This window comes from Anneissia japonica, unplaced genomic scaffold (genome assembly GCF_011630105.1).
Source record: "Anneissia japonica isolate Jap-2015-1 unplaced genomic scaffold, ASM1163010v1 scaffold2756_len2360902_cov194, whole genome shotgun sequence".
NCBI lineage: Eukaryota > Metazoa > Echinodermata > Crinoidea > Comatulida > Comatulidae > Anneissia > Anneissia japonica.
In genome coordinates, this window is record NW_022719050.1 from 221,897 (window position 1) to 248,582 (window position 26,686).

At 32.8% G+C, this 26,686-nt stretch overlaps 1 protein-coding gene across 10 annotated transcripts in view; it reads right to left on the reverse strand.

Moving 5' to 3' along the window:
- LOC117110780 (fibrillin-1-like) overlaps nt 1-26,686 on the reverse strand; it is a 60,466-nt gene that overhangs the window by 8,145 nt on the left and 25,635 nt on the right. For 3 of the 10 annotated variants that reach the window (XM_033253581.1, XM_033253582.1, XM_033253579.1), the window contains exons 27-56: nt 22,467-22,526; nt 21,434-21,517; nt 20,506-20,547; nt 19,789-19,881; nt 18,499-18,672; nt 17,101-17,274; nt 16,487-16,621; nt 15,495-15,545; nt 13,726-13,965; nt 12,961-13,002; nt 12,249-12,365; nt 12,040-12,147; nt 11,711-11,755; nt 11,033-11,248; nt 10,346-10,390; nt 9,832-9,957; nt 9,300-9,428; nt 8,857-9,072; nt 8,556-8,663; nt 7,566-7,781; nt 7,266-7,373; nt 6,276-6,491; nt 5,080-5,187; nt 4,192-4,242; nt 3,592-3,717; nt 2,779-2,829; nt 2,189-2,320; nt 1,792-1,920; nt 1,063-1,290; nt 492-713 (exon numbers count right to left, since the gene is read on the reverse strand). In XM_033253581.1, coding sequence (XP_033109472.1) covers nt 492-713; nt 1,063-1,290; nt 1,792-1,920; nt 2,189-2,320; nt 2,779-2,829; nt 3,592-3,717; nt 4,192-4,242; nt 5,080-5,187; nt 6,276-6,491; nt 7,266-7,373; nt 7,566-7,781; nt 8,556-8,663; nt 8,857-9,072; nt 9,300-9,428; nt 9,832-9,957; nt 10,346-10,390; nt 11,033-11,248; nt 11,711-11,755; nt 12,040-12,147; nt 12,249-12,365; nt 12,961-13,002; nt 13,726-13,965; nt 15,495-15,545; nt 16,487-16,621; nt 17,101-17,274; nt 18,499-18,672; nt 19,789-19,881; nt 20,506-20,547; nt 21,434-21,517; nt 22,467-22,526 — 3,792 coding nt within the window. Of the gene's footprint in view, nt 1-491; nt 714-1,062; nt 1,291-1,791; nt 1,921-2,188; nt 2,321-2,778; nt 2,830-3,591; nt 3,718-4,191; nt 4,243-5,079; nt 5,188-5,973; nt 6,082-6,275; nt 6,492-7,265; nt 7,374-7,565; nt 7,782-8,555; nt 8,664-8,856; nt 9,073-9,299; nt 9,429-9,831; nt 9,958-10,345; nt 10,391-11,032; nt 11,249-11,710; nt 11,756-12,039; nt 12,148-12,248; nt 12,366-12,960; nt 13,003-13,725; nt 13,966-15,494; nt 15,546-16,486; nt 16,622-17,100; nt 17,275-18,498; nt 18,673-19,788; nt 19,882-20,505; nt 20,548-21,433; nt 21,518-22,466; nt 22,527-26,686 lie in introns of all 10 variants that reach the window. The other 7 variants (XM_033253580.1, XM_033253585.1, XM_033253586.1 and 4 more) reach the window with 7 other exon arrangements.

A 26,686-nucleotide genomic window follows, 5' to 3' on the forward strand; every position in this document is an offset into this window, starting at 1 on the left:
CTTAGCGGAAGATCCATTGCGCAACAATGTAAACCTAAATACCTTAACTTGTCTGTGCAGACTTAGCGGAAGATCCATTGCGTGACAATGTAAACCTAAATACCTTAACTTGTCTGTGCAGACTTAGCAGAAGATCCATTGCGCAACAATGTAAACCTAAATACCTTAACTTGTCTGTGCAGACTTAGCGGAAGATCCATTGCGTGACAATGTAAACCTAAATACCTTAACTTGTCTGTGCAGACTTAGCGGAAGATCCATTGCGCGACAATGTAAACCTAAATACATTAACTTGTCTGAGCTACATTCTCTGCATGGTGTTGATTTGGGCCAAACCACATCTTAAATTTTAGATGACAACGAGAACTCAACATTGTCACTATTGCAGATGACGTGACTGCATCCTAGACTATAATAATCTTCCTAACATCACACAGTGACATCCTAAAGTCTCTGAGTGTAGTACTTGAGAAATGTATATAAATACTCACTTATTTCAATTTCTGGTAGATACTGCGAACAATCTGCCTTAACTCCTCTGACATCCAATCTGCTTTCCTCAATGATTTCACCAAATTGATCAACACAGAAACAGAAACCGATATAACACTGGCTTACTTTGTAAGAACCATCATCATTACATCTTGGAGAAAAACCTCCCAGTAAGCCAGTTTCATAATATTCCTTTTGTCTCTGCTGACAATGTGTTAGTTCTAAATACAACAATTACAATAAGTCATTGTTTTTGAGATGTCTTTAAAATATCATGTATAATCAACATCATCGCAATCTATAATTATAATTTATAATTATCATCACTGTCTGCACTGCAATCGTCTTTGTCATCACTGCCATCATTATCATTCTCATTGTCTTAATTATCTTTACAGTCCATTATCAATCATACTCCTCTTCCTTCTCATCACCCTCTTCATCATTAATCAAGACCACTTAGTTTCTATCCTCCATCCAAGTCATCAGCATCCTCTACCTCAAAATGAGATCACCCGGATTCATAAAATGCAAGTGCCACCAGTTGTTTTAAAACTATTAAATACTCACCTATTTCTGCTTCAGGTAGATACTGTGAACAATCTGCCTCAACTCCTCTGACATCCATTCTGCTCTCTTCAATGATTACACCAAACTGATCAACACAGAAACAGAAACCAGTACCACCATGGCACTGGCTGACAATGTAGGACCCATCGCTGTTACAGTTTGGTAAGAAACCTCCTATTAGACCAGAGGAAATGTAGTCCTTTCGTCTCTGCTGACAGTGAGTTAGTCCTAAATACAATGAGTATAACATTATAACAAGTCAAACAAGGCTTCATATTTGCTTCAAAACCAATTATGTGAAACCAACATCATCACAATATGTGACAGACTGGGGAAAAACGAAAGTCTTCAAATCAGCTAAAAATCTCATGTATTGACTATCTTAATGCATGTTGGACTAAAAAACATAAGTTATCCTATCTTTGGTTCTATTTTTGTCATAGGGGTGTTTTTAAAGGAACAATGGCAATTATAGTAGTCAGTTTATCCAGTTATGTATTCATGAAATAGACTATACTATCGTCGCCATTTTGTATCCGTTTTTAACAATGTTTGCAGCAATTATTAGCTTTTGACCTCTAGATTACAAGATCTAATGATCTCATTTTTTATTTTTTGAGACACGAGTATAGTAACATCTTGCAAAGTATACATTATCTATTTCCATCACAAAGCCAATATTCTCTGCAAGCTATCTAAGATGGAATGATATTAAAAGTTTGCACCTACCTACAGGTTCCATACATGCGTGACCACACCCATTGCTACAGCATTTCTTTGTACCATCACAATCACTGTCTGCATCACACATCTGAACACAGATGCCAACAGTGTCTCCTGATACAACTGGGCAACTTCCTAGAAATTAAGAAAAATATTATTGTTTAAGAAAGCATTTACTTTTTGCATTAGAAATTAAAAAAATTGTGAAATAAAGTTTTTATGTTATTAATATTAGAGTTTCAATATCTGCATCAATAAGAATTACAAAAGAGCAGGGAAGGGATAGAGGAATTATAAGAAGCTAGTGCTGCCCAAACAAATTGTACTTAATTTCTTTATTAAAGCTTTAAGCATATTAAAGTCATTTCTTAATAATTCAATGCTATACAGTATTTCTACTGACCTTCTTTTATTACTAAAATTTCAGGTGGTTCAAAAGGATTGGTTCCATCAAAAATACATTTAAAGCTTCCTTCAGTGTTTTCGCATCCGACATCTTGAGGACAAGAGTTCAAGATATTGCATTCATTGATATCTGAAAAATGAGTTTTTCATTGTTATTTATTTTGTTTTCTAACAAATCTAACTATGTGTACACTTACAAAAATTACCATACACTTGTTATTTTTTTAAATAAATTTCTATCAAATGTGCAAAAGAATTCAACTCTAATAGCATATATACTTATAAGATGGAACAATTTGATGCTTTACAACCAAGCACATATTACAACTTAGCATAGGATTACGTATTTGGAATATATTCTAGAGTTTTTTTTTATTTATAAACTTTAACAAAATCTTTAACAGTTTTGGGGTGTTTAAAACTATAATAGTTTTTTTATTTGTTGTTTTATATCTGTAACAGTTTTGGGAATTAATGTCATTTAAATGATTAAAATGTCATATTTATTAATACCAGATTCTAAATTCTAAATGACAAGCAATTAATAAAAGCTAATGAAGTAATCAGAAATTAATTTATATTATTTACCAACACACTGGCCATTTACAATCTCATATCCTGAGTCACAAAAAATAGGATCTGAAAAGAAAAATCAGATTTGATTTAAGAGTTAACTTGATGTTGATTATTTTCATAATTTACATTAATCATCTATCTATTCCTTTTTCCTTGTTTTTTAATTAATAAAGATTAATTACATTTGTCATTTTCTAATAATATACTGATTTGGCGATATTTGTTTACAGCCGGTCATGTGACGTAAATTGGGTATAACTATGGACAACATTACAGTGGGATCAATGTAAAAGTATAGGAAAAGGTAAGGTTATGGTTTCGAAAACAACCATCCACAGTTAATGTGAGAAATAAATTTATGGCAATTGTATGCTTTGAAATTTATGTGATTCTTTGTAAGCCTTAGCTAGCCTAGAAATCATAATGTAGTTCACGGGACAAAGACCCTTGTGCATACCTAAACAGGCCGTAGATATGCAGGGGCCTGGGCCAAACGATGTCAAAAATCTCAATGTTTGGGGCCAATACCCTTTGGAGCATTTGCAAACCATTAAGGCAAAATTCCCAAGTTATGAATACTGTCTGTTCTATTCAACACTCATTGAAACGCTTGGGTGTGGTCGTCGTTCGTGGACCGACTACAAAGGAATGAGGAGGAACCTTGGGCGTGGTCGCAGTCATGTGCTGGGACAATCGGTCAGTTCTATTTTTTTGTCGTATGGTTGTTCTTTAAGGAACAATGGCAATTGGTTTATCCAGGTAAGTATTCACAAGATAGACTCCGAATCACTGAATCGGTCTTTTTAATTCTGTATCCATACTGACCTATTACTACAGGAATTAAAGGTGGTAGAAAAGGATTGCCTCCATAAATACATTCAAAGCTTCCTTCAGTGTTTTCGCATCCGACATCTTGAGGGCAGGAGTTCAAGATATTGCATTCATTGATATCTGAGGAATGAGTTTTTCGTTGTTATTTATTTCGTTTTCTAACAAATCTAACTATGTGTACACTTATAAAAATTACCATACACTTGTTATTTTTTATTTTTTAAAATAAATTTCTATCAAATGTGTGAAAGATTCCAACTGCAATAGCATATATACTTACAGGATGGAACAATTTGATGCTTTATAACTAAACTCTTATTATAACTTAGCATAGGATTGTTTATTTGGAATATATTCTAGAGTTTTTTTTAATTATAAACTTTAACCAAATCTTTAACAGTTTTGGAGTGTTTAAACTACTGTATGATAGTTTTTACATTTGTTTTTTTTTTTTTTTTTATTAAATCTGTAACAGTTTTGGGGAATAATGTCATTAAAATAAGTCATATTTGTTGATAACAGGTTCTAAATTCTAAATGACAAGCAATTATTAAAAGCTAATGAAGTAGTCAGAAATTAATTTATATTATTTACCAACACACTGGCCATTTACAATCTCATATCCTGAGTCACAAAAAATAGGATCTGAAAAGAAAAATCAGATTTGATTTAAAAAGAGAGTTAAATTGATGTTGATTATTTTCATAATTTACATTAATCATCTATCTATTCTGTTTACCTTGTTTTTAAATTAATAAAGATTAATTAAATTTGTCATTTTCTAATTATATACTGATTTGGCAATGTTTGTTTACAGCCGGTCATGTGACGTAAATTGGGTATAACCATGGACAACATTACAGTGCGATAAGTGTAAAAGTATAAGAAAAGGTAATGTTAAGATTCCTTCAGTGTTTTTGTATCCGACAAAAAAAAACAAACAGTTCCCAGTACGCCAAACCTCTTCACGAAACTTTAACAAAGATAACAGTGTGACACTCCCCTTGGGTGGGGCGCATGTCCACCGCAGTTTACTCCCAGCAATTTGCTGGTACCCATTGGTACAGCTGGGAAGACTATAACAATGTACAGTAGATATTAGAGAGCTTTCGATTTGTGCGACGACGCAACGCTACAACGGAATCACTCATGCGTGACCGTCCTACCTGGCATCCTACGTTCTCTGCAATGTAGATTTGGCCAAATTGCAATCCAGAATCTACTCGACAAGGTGACCTTAAGGTTCTCGCATGCACAAATTACTTTTAGTGACGTTATTACCTTCTAGGTCCTACCGTCATCGTGCAATCAAAAGCTCCCTATATAGTGCTTTGCTCAAGGACACAAGTGAAATGCACAGCGAAGAATTGAATCCCAAGCCTCAAGATTGGGAAAACAAACAGTTCCCAGTACGCCAAACCTCTTCGACGCATACAGCCATATTAAATATATCAAAATAGTTTGTGCATTACTGAACACTACCTTTAGTTACTGGACCTTGAATGCATTCACATATTGGACAGCCATTGGCATCCAAAACATTTCCAAACTCACAAAACATTGCACAGAGTGGTGGACAAGTCGGAGGTTCTGGAAAACAAAAATGAAAGATAAGAAATTTTATTAGATATGGTAAATGTGTACACTTCTTTGTTAATGGTGCTCCACAAAGTGGTGGGCAAGTAACAGGTTCTGGAAAAATTCAAAATAAGATTGATGAATGTGTACTTTAGATTTGTCGAAATTTGTTATTACAACTGTGAAAATAAATGAGAGAGATTGCAAGGGTTATGGCCCAGTTTTAAGGCATACTATGGGAGGATTGTTCTATCATTTTGATTGGTGGTGATTGCCTGTCACGAAACTTTAACAAAGATAACAGTGTTGTGACACTCCCCTTGGGTGGGGCGCATGTCCACCGCAGTTTACTCCCAGCAATTTGCTGGTACCCATTGGTACAGCTGGGAAGACTATAACAATGTACAGTAGATATTAGAGAGCTTTCGATTTGTGCGACAACGCAACACTACAACAGAATCACTCATGCGTGACCGTCCTACCTGGCATCCTACGTTCTCTGCAATGTAGATTTGGCCAAATTGCGTTCCAGAATCTACTCGACGAGGTGACCTTTAGGTTCTCGCATGCACAAATTACTTTTAGTGATGTTATTACGTTCTAGGTCCTACCGTCATCGTGCAATCAAAAGCTCCCTATATAGTGCTTTGCTCAAGGACACAAGTGAAATGCACAGCGAAGAATTGAATCCCAAGCCTCAAGGTTGGGAAAACAAACAGTTCCCATTACGCCAAACCTCTTCGACGCATACAGCCATATTAAATGTATCAAAATAGTTTGTGCATTACTGAACACTACCTTTAGTTACTGGACCTTGAATGCATTCACATATTGGACAACCATTGGCATCTAAAACATTTCCAAACTCACAAAACATTGCACAGAGTGGTGGACAAGTCGGAGGTTCTGGAAAACAAAAATAAAAGATAAGATATTTTATTAGATATGGTAAATGTGTACACTTCTTTGTTAATGGTGCTCCACAAAGTGGTGGGCAAGTAACAGGTTCTGGAAAAATTCAAAATAAGATTGATGAATGTGTAACTTTAGATTTGTCGTAATTGTTATTACATTCTATGTAAAATGAATAATCAACTCACCAGCAGTAACTATTTCACTACAATTTGGTTTCACTCCTCTTTGATCTTGTTGAGTGCCTGGAATAATTTCACCTTTGTCATCGACACAGAAACAGAAACCTGTGCTTGGATGGCACTGGGCAGCAATATATTCACCATTATCATCACATTTTGGATTAAATGATCCTAAAAGTAGAAGTCCTCCACCAGCTTTATGCTTTTGACAATGTGTTAGTTCTGAAAAGTAAGCATATATATTTAAATGTAAAAATTAAATATGTACAGTACTATAATATATAAAATATAATGGTAATTGATATTAGCATCGACCTGAAATCTATAAAAAAAAAATTGCATGTAAAATATTACAAAAAAATTTCCAGTACCTTTTGCAACTGTGAAAATAAATGAGAAAGATTGCAAGGGTTATGGCCCAGTTTTAAGGCATACTATGGGAGGATTGTTCTATCATTTTGATTGGTGGTGATTGCCTGTCACGAAACTTTAACAAAGATAACAGTGCGACACTCCCCTTGGGTGGGGCGCATGTCCACCGCAGTTTACTCCCAGCAATTTGCTGGTACCCATTGGTACAGCTGGGAAGACTATAACAATGTACAGTAGATATTAGAGAGCTTTCGATTTGTGCGACGACGCAACGCTACAACGGAATCACTCATGCGTGACCGTCCTACCTGGCGTCCTACGTTCTCTGCAATGTAGATTTGGCCAAATTGCGTTCCAGAATCTACTTGACGAGGTGACCTTAAGGTCCTCGCATGCACAAATTAATTTTAGTGATGTTATTATGTTCTAGGTCCTACCGTCATCGTGCAATCAAAAGCTCCCTATATAGTGCTTTGCTCAAGGACACAAGTGAAATGCACAGCGAAGAATTGAATCCCAAGCCTCAAGGTTGGGAAAACAAACAGTTCCCATTACGCCAAACCTCTTCGACGCATACAGCCATATTAAATGTATCAAAATAGTTTGTGCATTACTGAACACTACCTTTAGTTACTGGACCTTGAATGCATTCACATATTGGACAACCATTGGCGTCCAAAACATTTCCAAACTCACAAAACATTGCACAGAGTGGTGGACAAGTCGGAGGTTCTGGAAAACAAAAATAAAAGATAAGATATTTTATTAGATATGGTAAATGTGTACACTTCTTTGTTAATGGTGCTCCACAAAGTGGTGGGCAAGTAACAGGTTCTGGAAAAATTCAAAATAAGATTGATGAATGTGTACTTTAGATTTGTCAAAATTGTTATTACATTCTATGTAAATGAACAATCAACTCACCAGCGGTAACTATTTCACTACAATTTGGTTTCACTCCTCTTTGATCTTGTTGAGTGCCCGGAATAATTTCACCTTTGTCATCGACACAGAAACAGAAACCTGTGCTTGGATGGCACTGTGCAGCAATATATTCACCATTATCATCACATTTTGGATTAAATGATCCTAAAAGTAGAAGTCCTCCACCAGCTTTACGCTTTTGACAATGTGTTAGTTCTGAAAAGTAAGCATATATATTTAAATGTAAAAATTAAATATGTACAGTACTATAATATATAAGATATAACGGTAATTGATATTAGCATCGACCTGAAATCTATAAAAAAAAAAATGCATGTAAAATATTACAAGAAAATTTCCAGTACCTTTTGCAACTGTGAAAATAAATGAGAGAGATTGCAAGGGTTATGGCCCAGTTTTAAGGCATACTATGGGAGGATTGTTCTATCATTTTGATTGGTGGTGATTGCCTGTCACGAAACTTTAACAAAGATAACAGTGCGACACTCCCCTTGGATGGGGCGCATGTCCACCGCAGTTTACTCCCAGCAATTTGCTGGTACCCATTGGTACAGCTGGGAAGACTATAACAATGTACAGTAGATATTAGAGAGCTTTCGATTTGTGCGACGACGCAACGCTACAACGGAATCACTCATGCGTGGCCGTCCTACCTGGCATCCTACGTTCTCTGCAATGTAGATTTGGCCAAATTGCGTTCCAGAATCTACTCGACGAGGTGACCTTAAGGTTCTCCCATGCACAAATTACTTTTAGTGATGTTATTACGTTCTAGGTCCTACCGTCATCGTGCAATCAAAAGCTCCCTATATAGTGCTTTGCTCAAGGACACAAGTGAAATGCACAGCGAAGAATTGAATCCCAAGCCTCAAGGTTGGGAAAACAAACAGTTCCCATTACGCCAAACCTCTTCGACGCATACAGCCATATTAAATGTATCAAAATAGTTTGTGCATTACTGAACACTACCTTTAGTTACTGGACCTTGAATGCATTCACATATTGGACAACCATTGGTGTCCAAAACATTTCCAAACTCACAAAACATTGCACAGAGTGGTGGACAAGTCGGAGGTTCTGGAAAACAAAAATGAAAGATAAGATATTTTATTAGATATGGTAAATGTGTACACTTCTTTGTTAATGGTGCTCCACAAAGTGGTGGGCAAGTAACAGGTTCTGGAAAAATTCAAAATAAGATTGATGAATGTGTACTTTAGATTTGTCGTAATTGTTATTACATTCTATGTAAAATGAATAATCAACTCACCAGCGGTAACTATTTCACTACAATTTGGTTTCACTCCTCTTTGATCTTGTTGAGTGCCCGGAATAATTTCACCTTTGTCATCGACACAGAAACAGAAACCTGTGCTTGGATGGCACTTGGCAGCAATATATTCACCATTATCATCACATTTTGGATTAAATGATCCTAAAAGTAGAAGTCCTCCAACAGCTTTACGCTTTTGACAATGTGTTAGTTCTGAAAAGTCAGCATATATATTTAAATGTAAAAATTAAATATGTACAGTACTATAATATATAAAATATAACGGTAAATGATATTAGCATCGAACTGAAATCTATAAAAAAAAAAAGTAAAATATTATGGCCCAGTTTTAAGGCATACTATGGGAGGATTGTTCTATCATTTTAATCTGCTTCTATAACATCAGATAAGTACTCAAAAATAGACAGTGTTACACCTACGTATAGGTTCTGTACATTGACGACCGCACCCAATGCTACAGCATTTCTTTGCACCATCACAATCACTATCAACATCACACATTTGAACACAGATGCCAACAGTGTCTCCTGATGTAGGTGGACAACTTCCTACAAGTAAAACAAGACAACTGTCAGACATCAGAATATAATTATCAGAAATTGATTATCCGCATCATGACATTTATCATGGATGAGGAATAAGTTTGTTCTTCTTTAGTACAAACCACTGACCCTATACATGGTCTGGGTACAGACCAATACTATGAGCGTGTTCCTGTAATTTTGTTAACAAGCATCACTAAATGGGTTACGCACATAAAGATGCAAAAATAAGTAAAAAACCTGCATTAATTCAGGATTGATATGGAATGCAGATCCCATTTACTTGAGTTACAAAAATTTGCAATGGCAACAGACAGAGTAAAAGAATATTCTGGGCTGTGTCCAGAGTTTTGTGTCCAGTATAAAAGAGGTATCCTAAAATAGTATTCAAACTCATACAGTTACTAACCATTTTTTGGATGTAAATCTGCGGGTATACCAAATGGATTGCCTCCTACACATCTAAAACTTCCTTCAGTGTTTTCACAGCCAGAATCTTGAGGACATGCATCAATCGATTCACATTCATCAATATCTGAGGAAAGTTTATTGAATAATTATTCAATTAATTTTTATGAATTTCAATTTAACAGTATTTACACAAGAAATATCCCAAAGCAACATTCACCATCATTAATTAATTAAATTTGATATTATATATCTTAAATTGGTATTCACACTGATTATATAATAAATTTGATTTACCACAAATCCATTATTGTATGCCAATAAAATGTAAACATTCTGAATATTCTATTCTGTGACTAGTTGTGATGCAGAATTTATACATCCAAACACAACTCACTAATCATACAATACATGTACTGTAATTATGAACATTGACATCTCACACTTCAAATAAGCTGCAGTATACAATAGATAATGACTTATGCATTAACAAGCAATTATATTACACAACTTACCTACACACTGTCCATTTACATTCTCAAAACCTGGCTCACAGGTAACTGAAAATTAAAAGAATAAAAAATTAAGTTCTACATAGAGTACTCATTACTACATTCAATTAAAATTCAATTGTTCATATATTATAACTTTTGAATCAACATACAATTTCCATAAAATCTTTATACAAAATTACACACAAAAAAAGAAATTATGTTTAGATTCAACACTTTTTTGTTAATGGTGTTCCATAATGTGGTGGACAAGTTGCAGGTTCTGGAAAACATCAACAAAAGATTGATGATATGGTGAATGCATACTTTGGATTTGTTGTAATTTTTTTTTACATTTTATTTAAGGCCAGACCTTTTTTATATCTTGTTTAGCGAATCCGCCGACTGCAAATATTGTTAAATCAAATAAAAATAACATTTTTGACCAATTAGCACACCCGCCGCCACAAAAAAAGTTAAAATTTCAGAAAAAAGTTTATTTTTATTTTTATTACGCCCTCCACTGCCTTGAAATCTCCAAAGGTATGTATATTTCTTCCTAATTATATAAACTTTAAGCATTTAAGCATCCCAATATACATTCACCAATAAAATTTTATTTTTATCCTCCTTCTCCGATAATCTTTAAAAAAATAAGTACGCGAAACAAGGAATAAAAAAAGTCTTGTCTAAAATAAATAATCCACTCACCAGCAGTAACTATTTCACTACAATTTGGTTTCACTCCTCTTTGATCTTGTTGAGTGCCCGGAATAATTTCACCTTTGTCATCTACACAAAAACAAAAACCTGTGCTTGGATGGCACTGGGCAGCAATATATTCACCATTATCATCACATTGTGGATTAAATGATCCTAAAAGTAGAAGTCCTCCACCAGATTTACGTTTCTGACAATGTGTTAGTTCTGAAAAGTAAACATTTTTTTTTTTTTTTATTTAAAAAAAATTTTAAAAAATAAAAAATCAATCAATCATTCATCAATATCTAAAGAAAATTTATTGAATAATTAGCATATCAATTCTTATGAATTTCAATTTAACAATATTTAGACAACAACTATCCCCAAAGCAATGAATTAATTTGATATATATATATCTTAAAATGGTATTCACACTGATACATTCATAAATCTGATTTACCATAAATTTATTATTGTATGCTAATAAAATGTAAACATTCTGAACTTTCTCTTCTGTGATAGGCTGAGATGAAGAATATAGCTTCATTTACCTAAACTAAACAACCCACAAATTATACAATACATGTAATTATGAACATTGAAATGTCACATTTTAAATAAGCTGTATTATACAATAGATGATGATTTGTGAATTAACGAGAAATTATATAAGATAACACAACTTACCTACACACTGTCCATCTACATTCTCAAAACCTGGTTCACAAGTAACTGAAAATTTAAAAATAATAATAAAACTCTAAATACCTTAATCAACTCAAATTCAATTTTTCTATCATTTAAAGTTTTGAAGCAACTGATGGTTTTCATGTAACCTTAATACAAAATTACACAAAAAAAATATATGTTTTTGGTAAATCATTCTCAAAATCAAGTGAGAAATATGTAAAATTCACTCAACAATCATGAAGCTATATAATCTTTTCAATTAAAAATTGATGAAGTTGATTTAAAAATAATAAATAAAATAAATTTAAATAATTGCTTAAAATTACCTTCAGTAACTGGACCTTTAATGCATTCACAAATTGGGCAGCCATTGGCATCAAAAACATTTCCAAACTCACAAAACATCGCACAGAGTGGAGGACAAACCACAGGCTCTGGAAAAACAATATAAATATAAGATATGGGTGAATGCTTACAGTATTTCAGACAAATTTCCAATATTTTTTATTTTTTAGGAAATGAATATTCAACTCACCAATAGAAGGCAAAACAGGTAAAAATGGGTTGCCTCCTACACATCTAAAACTTCCTTCAGTGTTTTCACAGCCAGAATCTTGAGGACATGCATCAATTGATTCACATTCATCAATATCTGAGGGCAGGTAAGTATTGGATAATTGATCAGTTCATTTTATAAATATAACAGAATTTTACAAAGGTTATTTAGTTACAATTATTAAGTACTGTATTACACCAGTTATGTTGGTAAGGACTCATGCAGAAGATAAGCAAAACTAAAAAAAAAAAAAAAACTGAAGCCGAACTCAATTTGACTAAATAATTTCAAGATTAATTAATGATTTTGGAAAATATCTTAAAGATTCAAAAGACACCATAACATTATAATATGTAATTAATGTCAGGTTTGAGAGCACTGTAGGAAAATAGAACTCAAAGTAGCCATTATTTCCTGAAACAATGGCCTAGAAATCCACAGAGCCTGAAAAAAATATTGGCTTCCTTCTATTTTCTAATCAGTTCCAAAAATAACTTGAGAGTAATTGCTTTATAAGTCAATAAATAACCTTGATATCTCATCTAGCCTAGGCCTTTCTAGCCCAGTTTTTGCTAAGCACTCTTATACATGTAATTATGACTTACAAACTGGGAATTGTCGCAAATTTAAAAAAAATGTATTATACAATACGTGATAACTTGGGAATTGATTTATTTTACTAAAGCCTTACCAACACATTGTCCATCCACATTTTCAAATCCTTCTGCACAATCTAAAATTAGAAACAAAAATAAACAATTTAGCAATGAAGGTTGTTAGCCTATGAAAGACATATCTACCTGGCTTGTCCAATAAATACAGAGCTTCCCTAATGAATTTGTTCTAGTAGTAACAGAAATAACTAAATCTATCCACATAATAAATAACGAGGTGCTTTTTTTAATTTTCACCAGTGAGTAATGAACATGAATTGAAAGGTTATTATATTTGAGTGACCAAGCAGTAAGCCAGGGTCACCGTTTACTACAGCCTATCGGTGAAAAGAGGTTGTCTGACAATGTTCCCATGCCGCTTGTAGAATGTCTGTGATGGGAACACCCCAATACAAAGTCAAGGGTGATACTGTGCCAAAAGCATGTAAGTAGACGAACATGGTCCAATTAGGCTATGAAGTTTACAAGACCAAGCAAAAAAGCGTGAACTCATGTAATGGAGGTAATATTTGATGACTCTTATGGTGGCTCCCCCAACTCTCAAATGACTGGCAATGTCAGGGTAAAACCTGAAAGGAGACAAATGTATCAAAGAACGGGTTCTGTACAGAAAATTTGACCGAAATCAAAATGTATATGTTTCAGGGTTAAGATTGAGAGAATGGAGAATCTAATGGTACAGAAGGGTAAACATTGGGCACATTGCAAAGCCGTTGATAATACTGCTAACTAGTGCTACCTGTACTAAATTACATACAAAAAATGACAATTAGACAACTTACCAATAATAAGTATTGAATCACAATTTGGCTTAACCCCTCTTCGACTTTGTATAGTTTCTTCAATAATTTCACCTTCTTCATCGACACAGAAACAGAATCCAGTACTCGGATTACACTGAGCAGCAATGTATTCACCATTGTCTTCACATTTTGGGATGAAAGCTCCTAAAAGCGGTCTTCCTCCACGAGCTTCCTTGTCTGCCTCAGCCTGCTTTTGTCTATTTTGACAATGAGTTAATACTAAAAAAGAAATCACACAACATAAACATGATGAATGGCATGCCACTTGTACTAGTTCTGCTAGTTTATTAACATGATTTTCATTTCATATTATTATTTATTCCGTCTTTTAAACAACATCATATACATAAAAAAAAGTTACAAAAAAAAAATCTGAAATTGGGAAGCCAGAGTCAACTAAAGTGAACCAATTCACTGTAGCTAAGCCGGTTGACCCAGCCCCTAATTCACCAACACACACAAACATTACACAAGATAAAAAATAGAAAAAAAACAAAAATAATCACATTACGGTAAATCAAAATTAATGATGAATGGCATGCCAATTGTATTTAGTTTTGCAAGTTTATGAAAAACTTATTGTTTCAAATTTATCTAGTCATAAATTCATCAAAATGGTGTGTCTAATAAATAATTGGTGGGAAATTATTAGGAGACAAATAAACTCAACACTGGCAATAGGACCATTTAAAAAAAAATGCTGTGCCAACAGTTGTGGTGCCAGTTTTTGACTAATATATTATTTTTATTTTATTTATTCTGTCTTTCTATTGCATGCACTTTCAGTACTTGTGTACTGTTTTTCAAAGTGGTACAGTTTCATAAAATACAAAAGTTAAAAGAAAAGCAATTAAAAAACATACATATATATAAATAGATATCATAATAAAAGTGATTAAGAATTAAAAGAGTTTTAAAAAAATATAATAGACGTGTTCATGAAATTTGTTGTTGTTTCGTGTGGAAGTTCATTTCACAACTTTGTTTAGCTATACAAAAAAGTTCTCTTGCCTCGACAGTTATTCCATTGTGGTACAAAAAGGTTATTATGAGATTGACTACGTGTACATTTTGAATGGGATTTGATATTAAATTTAAATGATAAATAAGATGGCGCATGTTTGATAGATAATGGCCAAATATGCTGGAATGTCAAACATTTTTGAAATCTATTTTACTGCACTAAACTAACCCTCATATATTTATACATCATGCCATGCTGTTATTTTCCTCATTTTCAATGCTAAAACAATATTTTTTAACAATTTGGTCATGGTTCTTTAAACAGCTCTATGTTTAAATGCTTGTAACTTCATGAGGAAATGTCGGATTTAAATGATTCTTTCACTATTTTATAGCTCTCATTTTACTGTTTTACTCTGTAAAATTTACTAAAAAGCGCTTCTTGCGACTGGTTTGGCCTGTCTTCGCCACATATTATGAAATCCCAATGTTGTTTAAAAATTGGCAAAATAAATCAAAACTTGACCTTAAGAAGATGATGATGATGATGATGATGATGATTAGTAAAAATATATCCTAACTACATGTTACAAAAATTTAAAATAATATGTAATTTATTCAAAGTAATAAAACTTATGAATTAACTAGCAAATATGGCATGTTTATAGATGGTCACGATGACATCACATCATGACCATATATAGGCACATCATGACTATATATGGGCATACAAGTTTCTTTTTTTCAAACAAAATTTGTTAGTGTGGACAGGGCTCTAGACTTACCAACACACTGTCCATTCACATTCTCATATCCTGGATCACAGCTTACTGGAGCTGAAATTAAATTGATTAATAAATATTTTTTATATGATGGTATAGACAAAGAAAAATAAAGAAATCTACCGCACTTTAAACAAGTACTGTTTTATGTGGAAAAGAGGTACACAAACAAACGAGCTGTGCGCAGTGAAATACTGGGTAATAAAGTACCTACAAGCATCAGCGCGCATCCTACACTAGGGAATGACGTATTTACAAATGGGAATACGCTTTCTTGTTCGATTTATACTCTTTGGTATAATTCAATGTCATTAACCAGGTCACATTAACTATTAAACTATAACTATAGTCTAAACTAAAGTTGATGTGACAAATATGTGTGATTTGCAAATATATGGTTATACAGTATTATGATATAATCAACCATATAACCATATTTATTTGAATAAATGACCACCCCCCCCACCCCCAAATAAGAACCTCATGGAATAAATGGAATAAATGCCTCCAAATGCCCCCTTAAATGACTGTAAACAAATTTAATGGAAGCAACACCAGACTCAGCACATTCTATTAATATTCTACTCCAGGAAAATTACATTTTTTATAACCTGGCTGGGATCAAAAAATGTTTATGATCACACAATAACACATTTTTACAGTAATTATGTGACCTATAACATTGATAAATTGATTAAATGAATACAGATAAATGTAAACATAATTTTTTTTTACACAAAATTAAAAGCTTTCTTTGTCTGATTGGATAATATTAGCAGGATAAAGGACCAGAGACAAACAGAGAATTGTCAAAAAGGCTGAAAGAAGACAGGAGATTCAGACAGAGATTGGGAGAAAAGATGAATGGTGAGAATGACTTAAATAAAGTTGTGCAAAATAGAACATTTATAATGTTTTGAAATTATTAGTTTATATTAAAGACAAAATACCTCATAATATGTTACACCAACATAATTAAAAAAAAGCTTGTTTACCAGGACGAGTACAAATATGTCCACAACCATTACTACAGCATTTTGCAACACCTTCACAATCAGAATCTACTTGGCAATGTTCCACACAAATCCCTGCTTCACTAACTGGGCATATTCCTGGCTTCTCTGTGTCATCTAGAAACGTTATATATGTGTAACCATAACTCCTTATGTGACATAGTAGATAGATTTTGATGCAAACTAACATAATGACAATGTTTGGAATTAGATACAGGATTACAATTTCATGAAGCAGAAGAGAGTTTTTTTTTTGTTGCTAACTTTGAGATTTAATAATAGGAAGGGGCATTGGCAATACAAATTGAGACAGGCAATGAACTCTCAATGTACGCTCAAAATGTCTTTCAGACTCTGACGCACTTTTATCCTCTGTACCTGCTTTATTCTTCGCAGACCAAAACACACAAAAATAGAAGATAAGTAATTTCCTAAATTAAATGCAAATGAACAACTAACATTTGAAATATAGCATTGTCATCACTTGCATAACATTTTTTGGAGGTAGTTTGGACCCATGGTGTCTAATTCTGTAGATTATTTTTACATGAGGGAATGGTATTGTGATTTAATTTTTATAAATAAAAACAAAGTACCTTTTTTCCTTGCAAAGCAAGTGTCTTGGCAATCTTTATAGGTATTGAATCTGTTGCCGTTACCCCCACATCCACCATAGACAAAGCTTCTGCACTGCTTAGCGGCCGCATCATAATAAAACATATTGAATAATGCCAGACATATTCCAGGATTCTTCGGAAGCAGACAATGTTCTGATGAGGCAGATTTCAAAGAAGAATGAAAAAAGAATGAGGATGCTGTCTTTATGTTGTTATACAAGCATACTGGATGGACGATTCCATTAGTTTCAAGGTGAGATTTGGTAAATATAAACTTGGCATATGTTAGGTAATCCAGGTAAGTATTCACACGAGACTGTTAGTTTTCATTATTTCTACTGAGCAACGACAATACAGAAAAAACTGTTTTTAAAGTTAATAACTGCAGTGCTCTCAAAAACTTGTACCCACTGACTAATGTGTATGCAGGCATGGGTGACTTATGGATCCCACAGATACATTGTTAATGGGCTTATTCGACTGGTTCAATTCGTTGACTACAAATTTTCGTCGAGTATTATTTTCATTTGATTGGTTTGTAAAATAAACTTCGTTGACAATGAAAATTAACGTAAACCATGAAGTGCATTAATCAGCGTTAAGTTATTCATGTGACCAAATCAAAGATGGCTGATTGGTCAGTTTAGAAACAACATTTGCATTTATATAATTTTACATTAAATTTCAGCAAAATAAAAATTATATTTTACCCACATGAAGTCAAAAAATAATTGTAAGCTTTAGAACTGGAAGAAAATATTTGTTTACGTAAAAACCTATACTGTCACAAGCTGAAGCAATCTTGATTACACAGCATGTATCGCAGTGACTATGCAGCCATTTTGTTTTATCAAGTATTTACAAATTTTCTATTCGACTGGTCGTCTTCATTAAGTAAGATTTTACCACTGCGCAAGTGGGCGTGGTTTAACGAAAAACGACCAGTCGAATACAAAATCTGGTGGACCATCCAAGGATTAGCATACACACAGTGGCTTTCACCAGTTAAGCCGACCGAGCTATGCTGCTCTCATAAAAAAGTGCACTGGTATACAAATGATGAATGTTTTTTTTTATTTATTCATGCAATTGGAAGTAAATTTTCATGAGTTGATAGACTGACTGTTCCATTCGATGAGGCAGAGCCAAGATAATTGGAACAGTCAATTTTTCAATAAATTAAAATATTCTTTCCATTGCACGAATAAAAAACATTCATTAGGCCCCATAAAAAAAATGATTAGTTTATCATCCCCGCGCGCATCTCTTTTGACGAAATCGCGATTTTTTTTTTTTTTTTTTGGGATCAATTCAGGTGTGTTGTTATAAAATGGACTAATCTATAATGTTAAAGGGTGGTTGTAAAATGACTATTACCTGGTGGCTGTGGTTGGCATTTTTCCTCACAAGCCTCTATGGTTCGGAAATTGTTGTCATTACCCCTGCAGCCACCGTAGTCAAACTGTTCACACTGCTTGCTCTCTTTATTCCAATACCAACGTGGTTTAAGTGCCCGGCATGGTCCTACAACTTTCTCCATCTCACAAACCTCTACGAGAATAAAACAAGAATTTATTCATAACAAGGAAAGTGTGACACTTAAGCATTCCTTAGTAAAACATTAAAAGTATTAAAAATGATTGATTGATAATTTGAATAATTCATTGAATTATTCTTTTTCTTTAAGTTCAATTGATTAATAAAAAATAACTTTTTCGTTAAAGATTTGTAAACACTGTAACATTTGACAACTGTAAATCGGGTGAACTCAGACAGATTAATGATTGATTTATTGATTGAAAAACTGATTGATTGATACATTTGAACATAAGCTAAATTTGCTAGGCTTAAAGTGTATTTCCCCTATATTATTCTGTTATCATCTTTTTCATGTTTATTACCATCCTCATCATCATCATCGCTATTACTGGTGTAGAAATTACTATCGAACACTATCATAAAGTCCAAGTATTATAGTGGTTTTTCACTTAAGATGCTTTCAATACCCTTGTCAGACGTTTGGCAGTCTGGAAGTGGCTGTAAATTTATATTTTTCAAGTGATGTTGCTGTAATCACATGTTAAGAAGATATTGCATATAGTTAGTAGCTTATAAACACAGTCACGATTCAATATTCAACAACCTCATACCATACACCAACTGACCAAAGGACAAATAATTTGTGACAGTTAAAAAGCTTTTAAAAGTTGGGGAAAAAAACAACAAACATTTTTACTTGGATTATATCTTGCTGTTGCTGTTATTAAATACTATTATCATTATTTCTATTATTTATTAATAAATGAAATGGAGTTGAATAGTTTGGTGGTTAAGATGGTTGCCTCTCCAGGACCCAGGGTGCTGGGTTTAATTCCTGTGACAGCAGAAGTTTTTTTCTAAAACAACTTCACTGTCTAAGTCTCATTTTTAAACTTAGTTAGTAAAAGCATAAATGAGCCCTGTGGAAATATTAAATTAAACAGGGTCAGTGGAATGTTTTTTAAAGTGTGGGGGGGGGGGACTAGCATTTCTTTTTGATCATAAAAAAAAAATCTACATAGCTATTATATATTTTTTGCAAAAAAAGTTGGGGGGGGGGGCCGGTCTCCCGGCCCTCAGGTTTTCGCGGCCATGTTAAGTTATTAAATGTAGGTCTACCTGACATACCTGATACTTTTTCACACAATCTGTCTCCTTTTATGTTCTTACAGACAAATCCCTCTTGGCAGGTACTTGGGTTTACCTCACACTCATTGATATCTGTTAATAAATAATTTTAAAAAATGGTTTGACAATGGAATGTAGTAAACTTGCAAGAATATAAAATTTAGATGGATTGGTAAAAATAATATATATAATAATAAATAAATTATATATAATAATAATAATAATAATAATAATAATAATAATAATAATAAAATAATATTGGTATAAACATTCATATATATATATATATATGTAATGATATATTTAGATAAATTTTTCATATATCTTTTGTCATTATTACAGTATTTCTGTCTCATAGTCTAGCTAACAGGATATATTTAAAAGATATTTAATTTAGTTATCATTGTAGAATAAACTAGAGTAGTCACTCCATAGATAGTACACATCCGCCCTGTATCAGAATACCGAACATTACTAAGGCCGATTATGGGCGATTCCATTATTTTTTTTAATACTCGAGAGAAAGTTTCTGTGATTTTGACCTTGTTCTTTGACCTTTTCTTCCCAAAATCGAAACACCTCTTTCTTAGATTATTATGTACCAATCCACTAAATTTTAAGATGATCCATTCCTTAGTTTTGGGGTGATCTTGTTAACAGACACACAGACAGCTGTGAATATATAACTCCTTGGTGGAGGTAATAAAAACAACTCACCAACGCAACGCTTTCCTTCACGCTTGAACCCTGGTGCACATGCTAAATCAAAATAAGCAAGAGAATCTTTTTTTATAAATCCCACATCATTTCAAAGCTTATAATGCTTGCCAAATTTAAGTATAGTGCCTCATATTCTAAACATACTCAGTTACATTTTTAAATTCTAGTAAAATTTTAATGACATTTTATTAAGCGTATCTTGTATTTGTCTAAGGTTATTTATTCTTGATGTTTGTATGGTTCATTTTTGTTTAATATATTTTATAATATTGAAGAATATGTAAATTCAACTTGTAGTTGCAATAAAGAAATATTGATTGATTGACTGATTGATTGATTGATTGATTGATATTAACTTTCTTAACCATTTCTATTCGTGGCAAAAGTTTTTGCACAGACCAGAATTGAATAAATAAGCTATAAAATATGGGAGCTCAAAAAATGACCTAAAAATAAATTTTTTTACCAATATAGATCAAAGATTAAGGTCTAATTAATCATGTCTCCAAGTCTTAGTTATCCTGACTCTAGGAGTGCTGCACTTTCACTTCCCAATAATTACAACTTAAAAAGTCCAATTTCAATGAATAACCTCTCATTTTAAAGATTACAGACTAAGGTATCTGAAAATACCAATAATTTGATTTTTGCTACAACTCTGCCATTTTGCCCCAACATGCCTCATTTGCTCAAAAATATAGTTTTATTTTTTATTCGACTTAACAATGAATTTAATAACAGAAGGAGAAATAATTCCAGGAGGGAAATGTGTCAACAGGTGCAAGCAACTCTAAACCACACATTTTCATACAGATTTTAAAGGACCAGTTGGGTAGAAAAAGAAAAATAATCTACAATGGTAAACAACCAGAGAGACTTTAAATATGGATGATGACATTATTGTCCAATATAGAGTAAAACTTACCTTTTTTGCATTTGTAGCTTCCATTTGTGTTGATGCAAACTTTATTTTTTCGACAAATATCAGGTTGCTCACACTCATTGATATCTTAAATGTACAAAAAAATAATATTTTTATATCACTTCATCTGATTTAAATTTAATTGTTTTTACATATTACATAATTTTTTAGATTTTAAAAGATGATTAAAATAAAGAAAACATAAATTATATTAATGATTGATTAATGGCAGTTTGAGAAATGCTAACGTCAAAGTGCCACTCAACATTGTATTCTACCAAAGAGATTGGCGTTTTTTAAATCCCTAGTGATTGACAAGTTCATTAAATTATTGGCACATCATATGATAAACAATTTAACTTACCAACACACTTCTTGACTCCATCAGCAAATTTCTTTCCTTTAGGGCACGTGTTCAAAAAACCTTCAAAATACAAATAATACCATACATTACCCAAATAATAATGTATTCTATAGCGTCACTTTTAAGAACATATAATTTTTTAATATCAGTAACAGCAACAACACAATACCCATAGCAATAGGCCCTAACAATGACAATGATAAATGATAAGTGGGACTTACACAACAAGTAATTTTCCATGGTAACTTCGTTTACAACAAATTCAACAATTTAACTTTTTAATAAACACATAATTTATTCAAAATTATCCAAACCATATATAAACATTGTTCCTACTATATGTAGCTTTATTCCTACAAGGAAAAAAACCAAATATCACCTCCATATATTAAAGCCCCATTCCCGGCAAAATTTCAATTTTTTTTAAATTCTAATTTTTGTATAATGTTATAAAGATTTATAAATATAATACGGAATTGCTAGTTTAACTGAATTTAGACATTCCTAAGAATGAAAAAAATGTAAAATAAGACTGAAATCTGATTTTTTGTGTTCCACACAAAAAATAAATGCGGATGGATTTTTCATGTTGATTTTGCGATAGGTCGTGTGAAGAAATATCGTAGGCGCCGAAAACATTAGCCTATCCAACGCCTGTCTCTTATACCTTACCAACACACTTCTTGACTCCATCAGCAAATTTCTTTCCTTTAGGGCACGTGTTCAAAAAACCTTCAAAATACAAATAATACCATACATTACCCAAATAATAATGTATTCTATAGCGTCACTTTTAAGAACATATAATTTTTTAATATCAGTAACAGCAACAACAACAATACCCATAGCAATAGGCCCTAACAATGACAATGATAAATGATAAGTGGGACTTACACAACAAGTAATTTTCCATGGTAACTTCGTTTACAACAAATTCAACAATTTAACTTTTTAATAAACTCATAATTTATTCAAAATTATCCAAACCATATATAAACATTGTTCCTACTATATGTAGCTTTATTCCTACAAGGAAAAAAACCAAATATCACCTCCATATATTAATTATTAATTTTAATAATTTAACTTCGTGACAGCAAAATGGACAAAGATTTTTAAGCTATGTACATTTTCAAAAAAATTTGTGAAATGAAGGCTTATAATATTATTTAGGGATATGGTATGCATTAAATATACATGCAGCTTTATAATGACACTAAAAAATAAAAGAAATTTTAGCAAACTAATATTAATAAATTGATAAATGAAAAAAAAATTATGGTAACTTTGTGATGGTAACTTCGTAACAAAAGGTTGCCATAGTAATATCTAATTAAGACATAATTTTTATTATTTATAAATGGTAATAACCAAACCAAATAAGTTAATTTGGTACCTATCTATTACTTATACTATGATAAATATTAATAATTACAAACTAAAAACCTTTATTAATACATAATACATTATTTATTAAAAATTCGTATTTTTATTCATATTTAACGTATTTACAAAAAATTGCCTTTAACTAAAATGCATATAATTAACAAATTTTAGCTATCCTGTACACAAAGCATGGGTACCTATTTCAAAATACTGTCATTAATTGCATTTGTTAATACTGAAATTTATTTGATTTATATAAACTTCTTAGTTAGCTTCCTGAATTGGTTGAGAAAAATAAAATCATCCACGGTTGTCTAATGTTAGAGATGGAAGTTTTCTTATGATTTGTGTTTCATCTACCCACACATACTTGTCCGTGACATCTTTCACAAAAAACATCTTGTTCTTTTGACCACATTAATTGTGAAGGTGTGTTACATATTATTCACTATCTTGCATTTCGGTCACTAGAGTCACATACTTGTAGGACTTTTGCTTTATGCCAGTATATTCTACGAGAATAAAATCCAGTATATTCTACGAGAATAAAATCCCCTACTTGAATCAGCCTTTCTTGATTTGTTGTGGCGCTTGTTGATTGAAGAGAAATGACAGGGGTTTCTTTTAGACTATGAGTATCGTAAGTACCAGATGTCGCATATGCAGCATAGCAAACAACATCCTTGTTTACTGGTATGACAGTATGCGTTGCATGTGTGTTGGGCAAAGTTACAATACCTTCCCATATCAAATTAAATCAGCTTTTGAGGCATCCACATCTTGTTTGGAAACAAACATTACATTGATTGCTTTAGCCCTTTTTGCTGCTACTGTTGCAAATGACTGTGCATTATGAAAATGGGCTCCTGTACGGCTTGCATTCCATACTGTCCTCTTAATGTACCATCTATTGCTCCCTTCCCGCGACTCGTGGCGAAAAAATTCCAGGACAGATTTATGTTGTAGCTGAGCTCTTTGTAATGTGATATACTGGTGAAAAGATACCGCTGCTTGAATTGTGGCTGGCTGCCCCATCAGAGATGAATGAAATGAACTCTATGTCAGGGAATTCTTGCTTTAGATTGAGAATGATACGGTCTAGGAATGTAGCAACTTCATATTTGCCATGAGTCATCACTAGTATAGTGAAAAAACGGGCCCCCGTGACCATTTTTCGGGGACCAAGGTTTCTCTGCTGATTTGGCCTTACTAGGGTATAAATAAAAAAATGAGCGGGGGTGAGCCTCCTGAAAAAGGGCGGAACATGTTTTTTGGCGGCCATTTTTAAAATGGCCGCCAAAATCAAGAGAATGGCTCATAACTTTACTTCTACTCCATGAAAAAGGGTAAATATGGTGTCTAACTATATGTTATAAGGGTCACTGAATTCAATTAGACATGTTTCAAAAACCTAGGATGGCAGCCATTTTGAAATTCAAGATGGCTGCCATATTAATCGTTGAAAATCAAATATTCCAGTATAATTCCACTTCCTGTCGTTGAAAAATGGTAAATATGATGTCTACTCCTATGTAATTAGGCTCTCTGAGTCCAATAAGAATAACTTCCATAAGCTAGGATGGCAGCCATTTTGAAATCCAAGATGGTCACCACATAAATTGTCAAAAATCAAATATTTTGGTATATAATTGCATTTCTCCTCGCTTAAAAATGTGAAATTTGGGGTCTAATCATATGTTATTCACATCCTTGAGTCCAATGAGCATAGTTTCAAAAACCAAGAATGTCAGCCATTTTAAAATTCAAGATGGCTGCCGTAATAATTGTTAAATATCAAATATTCCAGTATATTTCTACTTCTTATCGTTGAAAAATGGTAAATTTGATGTATTCTCATATGTTATTGGGCTCTGCAAGTCCAATAAGCAGTTTCAATAAGCTATGGCATCCATTTTAAAATTCAAGATGGCCACCACAAAAATCGTCGAAAATCAAATATTTTAGTATATAATTGCACTTCTCCTCTACAAAAAATGTTAAATTTGGTGTTTAATCATGTTATTGAGCTCACTAGTCCAATGAGCATAGTTTGAGAAAGCTAGAATGTCAGCCATTTTGAAATTCAAGATGGCTACCTTAATAATCGTAAATCAAATATTTTAGTATAATTCCACTTCTTGTCCTTGAAAAAAGGTAAATTTGATGTATTCTTATATGTTATTGGGCTCTGCAAGTCGAATAAGCATAGTTTCAATAAGCTAGAATGGCAGCCAATCTAAAATTTAAGATAGCCGCCACAAAAATATTCGAAAATCAAATATTTTGGTATATAATTGCACTTCTCCTTGATAAAAAATGTTAAATTGGTGTCCAATCATGTATGTTTCTCAATAGAAATTGTAAACATGGTGTCCAATGACTTGTTATGGGCAATCCAAATTGAGTCCAAATAACGTAGTTTTAAAAGGATGACAACTATAAGTTTTTCCAATATGTCTGCCATTATTATGTACACATTTTACCTTACAAAATGCAAAAATAATAAATCTTTAGAAATACTACCACTTATATTATATAATAAAACATAAGCATTTGTTTGATGAACCTGTCTGTCTCTTCAGGGATTTTGTTAAACTCTTTACTTGATAAAAACTGGTCCTGTAACTTCATGTGTATATTAGGTATTTTCTGCCCATTTGATCGTCATTCTCTTTCTTCATATTTGGTCGACTCTTCTTTACTGTACAGTATGGGTCATTAACACATATAATGGCTGATGCATTGTGATGTTTTTTAAATATAATATCTGTGCATTTGTTGACATAATTCTCCCAAGTAAACAAGGAACCATCTTCATTAAGCCTTTGTTCTTTATTAGGGTTGCCTTTCTGATGACCATGCCCATATCGATGATATGCAGAATTGATTTTTGTATCCATATAGTGGACAAGTTTTGATTTCTGGCATTTTCTAAATGTACCATTAGCATTGAATATGGCCAGAGATTTAGAGGTTACTTTCACCAAAGTTACAACTTTTGATCAACAAGTGGAAATTATATACCAAATATTTTATTTTTGACGATTTTTGTGGCGGCCATCTTGAATTTCAAAATGGCTGACATTCTTGGTTTTTGAAACTATGTTCATTGGACTCAAAAATGTGAATAAAATATGATTAGACCCCAAATTTAACATTTTTGAGCGAGGAAAAATGCAATTATATATCAAAATATTTGATTTTTGACAATTTATGTGGTGGCCATCTTGGATTTCAAAATGGCTGCCATCCTAGCTTATGGAAGTTATTCTTATTGGACTCAGAGAACCTAATTACATATGAGTAGACATCAAATTTACCATTTTTCAACGACAGGAAATGGAATTATACTGGAATATTTGATTTTTAAAGATTAATATGGCAGCCATCTTGAATTTCAAAATGGCTGCCATCCTAGGTTTTTGAAACATGTCTAATTGAATTCAGTGACCCTAATAACATTAGTTAGACACCAGATTTACCCTTTTTCATGGAGTAGAAGTAAA